General features: G+C 38.5%; 1 protein-coding gene across 1 annotated transcript; it reads left to right on the top strand.

Moving 5' to 3' along the window:
* Positions 1 to 4,882: 4,882 nt before the first annotated feature.
* Positions 4,883 to 5,617, top strand: LOC125828327 (uncharacterized). The gene is made up of 2 exons (XM_049507645.1): positions 4,883 to 5,342; positions 5,511 to 5,617. Exons 1-2 carry the CDS (start codon positions 4,883 to 4,885, stop codon positions 5,615 to 5,617), a joined length of 567 nt encoding a protein of 188 aa, XP_049363602.1.
* The last annotated feature ends 600 nt before the right edge of the window (positions 5,618 to 6,217 follow it).

The following is a 6,217-nucleotide window of genomic DNA, read 5'->3' as shown; positions in this document are numbered from 1 at the left end:
GTCTCTCACCCTTGTTGTCATCGTACCCACCCTTGGGTTCATGGGAGCAATAACCTCTCTATTTGCTGATACCATCATAGCTTGGGCCAATGCATGAAATGTGGCTCGAAACTCATCATTACTTTCTCGACCAAAGGGTTGATCGGCACTTGGGGAACCTATTGTCCCAAATAGTCACGAACATTCCTATTCCTTCTCACATGATTCCTTCATGGAGGCATATTCTGAAAAGCATAAACAGGAATTAGGAGAGAAAAGACACCTAGAGTTACACTCTATTGCACGACTTTAGAGTAATGAAAGAGCTAAAGTTTCCTAAACATCTTATAGCCTCTCATTCATAAATGTGGCACGCTTCAGACTCATGAACATGAACAAGACCCTACTCGACATGGCTTATAGACATCCTAGGACCTTTCTAAACCTTGTGCTCTAAATACCAAGTTTATTACACCCCAGGTAGTCCCTAGGTGTAACATGGCGTACAAGACCCTGAAAGGCTGCATACAAGCCACTTAGCATACATCATATAAGATAATAGAGTTTAAAATATTTAAAATACAGTTTCAACACATAGAAGTTTTATGGAGAAGAGCAGAAATTTAGACAGCGTCTCAAAGCCATCGGGACGTAATCCATACATCAAGTTCCAAACACTTAAAGTAAATATATAATGAAGAATCGTCAAACCCTACATTTGTGGAAATATATGTAAGAGTATGTGTTAGTACAAAATGAACTAAATATGATAGCCATGCATAAAAGTATGAAATCATGCTAGAAAGGACATTTTCACTATATGTAAAACTAAATTCAAACATAAGATAGAAGGGTTAGAAAACATAAAATGTTATCGCGACCAATGCAAGTAAAACCATCTTTGAGCATATGTGAGATACTTTTTGAAGTAACTGTAGTTCATTATTGTTGTGGGAATTAGTTGTAACCGACATAAAGACCATATGAGCTATAACATGATCCCCGATGTCTCCCATACCAAAAAAGGTTGTCCTACTTTCCAAGGTAGGACCATGAATCTGAAATAAAGTGGAACTAGTAGCTAATATCTATCTAGACCATCATTCTATGAGGGCACATAGGTAAGCGATAAGGAGATTGCTACTAGAAACCCAACCTCAACGCAGGAGAGCTTCCATCTTAAAATCCTATCACTGCTAACCATAAATCCCATAGAGTAGTTACTAAGTCTTGACTTATCTTATCATTAAGAGACATGGGTAGTTACCACCTGCCTTATCATAGGATAGCTCCTTAAACAATGTGTGACAAAACCTTTCACCATCCTTGATCACTTCATAATAGCTTTTAAGGCCCATAGTTGTTCACTTCATGATATAGATGCCCCTCAAACTAATGGAAATAGTTTTGAAATTATGGTCTCTAATCATTGATGGCATATCTGGATAACATATTAAACAAGACCTAATTTAGGAAAATAGCCTGAAAAGCATTAAGGGCAAATCTAGATTTCATTCATGTCATGTAGCCAAGCTTCATAGAACATATAGACAATCTCATCTATAAGCTTTTCTTGAGTCATAAATATACTTTCATGAACATGCTTTATTTTCAATAATTCATAATTTCATCATGTCTTCAAATTTATTTACATCAATTTCTTAAAGAGAAGACATGTATATTTTCATAAATTCATCTTTCATAGTTCAAGACCCACATTATATCAACATTACTTATAAAATATGGGTGATGCATCGGTTCATGGTAAATCAACTTAAAAACATGCAATTTCTTCCATTCATGCATAAAAGTTCATAAATCAATCAAACAAATTAGCATTTAAAGGAAACGGGCCATCATACACTATCAAGGCCCATCAAATGGGTCATGAAGAAATTCTACCTAAGGTGCTTCACTTTTTTGAAAATAACTTTCTACCCCGAGCTTGGAATTAGGCAAACTTGGTGGCATTGGAAAGAGGACTCAGTGATCTTTAATTTGATAGGTCATGGGCGACCTAATTCGTTTTGTGCTAAAAGATATGATAGTTTAAATTTGACCCAAAACTCTAAGTCTAATGAAAACCTCTTCACGGATGACTTCACGGTCCGTGTGGGGCTTCACGGGCTGTTGTGATGCCCGTGTTTCTTCAACAGTAGCTATGGGAGAACCGCTACTTACTTGACCCACTTGACGACCACTTGTATGGTCCATGATGCTTACCATATGTCATCTAAGGGTCTGTGGGAGGGGAACCTTTTTGGGCAAGTTCTGGAATGACTTCACGAGCACCAAAATGGGTCGTAGTCTCCTTCATGGCCCATCTAGGGCTCCGTGGAGAGTCCCACGGTCCAGTTTGGGGCTGATGACTTACCTATTTGACCCCTTTCTATTCATTCCCGAAGTCGAGGTGTGACAGTATGTAAGCTTTCATAGTTATTAGTTCATTTACCCTCACGCCAATCATTAGTTTCTTGATTTAATTTAGTCCATGAAAATCCATGTATTGAGGTTCTTGATAAGTTTCTTGAAGTTTCTTTCTTAAATCTTTAATAATGGGATTTGATGAGTTCTAGAGGTGAATGTTATGAGTTTGAGAGTTGGGTTTAGTAGATTTTCATTTACATATGTTGGGTATACAAATCTATGAGAGTTTAGGAGGAATCAATCAATTCTAGGTTAATTAGGGCCAAAAATGGGAGAGGAAAATTTGTCAACTTTTCTGGGAACGGCCTGGGGCGACATGCTAGCAGTGTGCCAGAAATGATGCTCTGGAGTTTAGGGGTTGGTGCCCCGCACCACTTAGTGCGCCAGGGCCGTCTACCCACTCTCTTTTTTCATCGTTCGTCTCGTCAAAGTTCTTTTAAAATGTATCTTCACTCTCTTCCTGAGTATAACTATTCTCAACTACATCTAATCATCAAGAGATCCTCTATATCATAAGTCATAACTCTTGAATTCATAATTGAAATTCAAGATAAAGTTGGGAGTAAAGTTTGAGGAAGTTCTTTTCAGTCATTTGAGAAGTCTTTTTTAAACTTTTAAAAACTTGTTTAAATACTTGAGTACTTAAGTATGAGGATGAGGAGAGTTGACTTTTATTTTTCAATATGAATATGTGGGAACTAAGTATTCCCAAGAGTAAATACTTTTACATTTAAAATGAGAGGAAACTTTGATTTCCAAAATGAGTTCATGAGGTATTTTTAGCATTATCTCTTTTTAAAGACCCTTTTGAGTAATAATCTCAAAGTTTAAGGATGAGGAAATGTTTTTAAACATATGAGCATAAGTTATATTATTGGGAGTAGTATTGAGCACTGATATGAGGACTAGTTCAGACAACTCAAAGTCCTCATAAACCATGGATATAAACATGGATAAAAAGGATCATACTTTTTAGATGATCCCTTATTTCTTTTTAAGCATAGCTTAGTGGATCCACTTAGTTGAGGATTTCCTATACTCCGGCAAGGTATAAGATAGTTTTGGTAGTGTGGGCGAGACGTTGTATCAACACATAGCTCATAGTGATGGTTGTTGGTTAGAGAATCTCCCAAATAAAACAAAAAGAGTTATTATTGTAGTTTTTAAATACATTGAGTTAATATCTACTGTTTTAATAGATTTCTTTATAATGCATCTCTATTGTTGCTTTTATATTTTACTGAGTTGAGTATTTCTGAGTTTGAGTATCCTTGAGTTGAGTCGAGATGAGGTGAGTATGCTCTTCCTTTTTATCAATTCAAGCTTATATATGTTCTTTAGACTTCTCCTTGAATGCTCGTACATTCCATGTACTAACGACATTTGGCCTGCATCTTTCATGATGAAGATATATGAGTTTAGGGTCATCAAAAGGTGCACCGTTGATATCCCTTACAGTTCCAGAGTTTCTTTGGTGGGCCTCCTTACTTCCGGAGGATTCCATTTACTTTTCAATTTTGTTAGAATGTCGTGGGTCTTGTCCTGACTTCCATCATTGTCATTAGAAGCTTCATAGATAGTATTATTTTGAGAAGTATTTTCCATTTCTATTGTTAAATGTTTAACACTTGAGTTGAACAGTTATGTTACTGACTATTTCAGACTATATTGAGCTAAACTAATTTTAGTAATGTTGTCTTTATGAGTTGAGTTATATTTGAGGGGACTTTATTGTTGAGTAAGTCTTCCGCTAAGAGATGAGTCAGGCCAAGGGTTTGCTTGGGGAGAACAATGGTTCTCGAGTGTCGGCTATGCCCAGGGTGTAGGCTCGGTGAGTGAAAAAGTTGGTATATGAGCACAGAGTTCAAGAGTTCTAGGTTGTCTATGAAGTCGTGTCTATAGAGTCTTAGTTATCGGTGTGAAGCGCGCCACATCTATAATTAAGAGGCTATGAAATTTAGGAAATATCTCACTTCTTTCATAAACTTTTAGTGCTATAGAGTTCCTCTATAAAAGTTTCTTTCTAATTAGTGCTTGCACGTATCTTTCAGATCATGCCTCCACGAAGAGTTGTTTGACATCGTCGTGGTAGGAGGAATGTTGATCCTTTGGATCAAAGGGTCCCCAATGCACCAGAAGTGCAACTCGAAGGAGAGTTCACTAATGCTGAGCTTCGGGATGCTAACTGGATGTTGAGTCAAGTTGTGACCAACCAAGCTTGGCAATAAAGAGGGGTTCGACAGGATATGGGTTATAAATCCAGATTCCATGAGATCTTGAGGATGAATCCTACAAACTTCACCGGTTCAAGTGTCACTGAGGATCCAAAATCTTTGTGGAAGAGTTGTAGAAAATGTTTGAGGTGATGCATGTTGCAGATGTTGAGCATGTGGAACTAGTTGCATACCAACTCAAGGGTGTTGCTAGAGGTTGTTACGACCAATGGAAGAACAGTTGAGCTGAAGGGGCACCAATTATGAGCTGGGTTGTGTTCAAACGTGCCTTCGTGGGGCGTTTCTTTCCCCGTGAGCTGAGAGAGGCAAAGGTAAGAGAATTCCTCACCCTTAAGAAAGAATCCATAAGTTTGCATGAGTACAACCTCAAGTTCACTCAACTGTCCCGTTATGCTTCGGAGATGGTTGCTGATATGAGAAGCATAAAGAGCTTATTTGTGTCTGGGTTTTCTCGATTGCCAATCAAAGAGGATAAAGTTGCTATGTTGATAGGGGACATGGACATAGCAAGGCTTATGATCCACGTGCAGAAGGTTAAGGAGGACAAGTTGAGCGATAGGGAAGAGTTCCGCAGCAAGAAGGCTAAGATCATAGGTAATGAGTCTGGGCAGCAAAAGAACAATGCGAACCGGTCATCTTTTCAACAAAAATCAAGTGGACCTGCTCCATCATCTGCTAGTGCACCTGAATTAAAGAACAGAGGTGAGTTCAGGAATTAGAACTTATAGAACTTTAAAGCTCGACCTTCTCAGTCTCAAGGTAGTATGGCACAAGGGGCCAATTGGACTCCTGCATCTGATATGCATGGTAGGAAACACCTAGGAGCGTGTCGTGATTTCTCCACTAGTTATTTTAACTGTGGTTAGACAGGTCACTTCATGGGAGCGCGCCCTAAGAACAAGAAGGGTAGTGGTAATGGGGGCAATAGAGCCCAATCTTCTTCAGTGGATCCGTCAAATAGAGTTGCAACTAGATGAGCTACTTTAGGGACAGGCGGAGGAGCAAACCCTCTATATGTTATTAGCAGTCGCCAAGAGCAAAAGCATTCACCTAATGTTGTCACTTGTATGATCGAAGTCTTTACTCTTGATGTGTATGCATTGTTTGATCCAGGTGAGAGTCTAGCTTTTGTGACTCCATATATTGCTATGAATTTTGATATTCTTCCTGAGCAACTTCTTGAGCCCTTCAGTGTTTCAAAACTTGTTGGTGAGTCTATTCTAGCTAAGAGAGTTTATCGTGATTATACCATTTTTGTGAATCACAAGGACACCATGGCTAACTTAGTCAAGTTAGATACAGTGGACTTTGATGTTATTCTAGGTATGGACTGGCTTCATGCCTGTTACGCCTCAATTGATTGTAGAACTCGAGTAGTTATGGTCTAGTTTCCTAATGAGCCCGTTATAGAGTGGAGGAGTAGTTCAAAATTGCCTAAGTGTCGTTTTATTTCGTACCTTAAAGCCAGAAAGTTATCACTTAGTCCAAGTTAATGACTCTAGTGTTGAGACACCACTTATTCAGTCAATTCGAGTTGTGAGTGAATTTCCAAAGGTCTTTCCAGTTGATCTTCCTGG

The sequence above is a fragment of the Solanum verrucosum genome, unplaced genomic scaffold (genome assembly GCF_900185275.1).
Source record: "Solanum verrucosum unplaced genomic scaffold, falcon-dt-bn FXZP01000048.1, whole genome shotgun sequence".
Taxonomy (NCBI): domain Eukaryota; kingdom Viridiplantae; phylum Streptophyta; class Magnoliopsida; order Solanales; family Solanaceae; genus Solanum; species Solanum verrucosum.
Note: the sequence above shows the minus strand (reverse complement) of the source record. Positions and strands in the feature narration are given on the sequence as shown.

Coding starts and splice junctions, on each gene's coding strand:
- LOC125828327 (XM_049507645.1), top strand. CDS start 4,883: ATGAGCTGGGTTGTGTTCAAACGTGCCTTCGTGGGGCGTTTCTTTCCC. Junction 5,343..5,510: donor ACCTGAATTAAAGAACAGAG/GTGAGTTCAGGA, acceptor GTGGTTAGACAG/GTCACTTCATGGGAGCGCGC.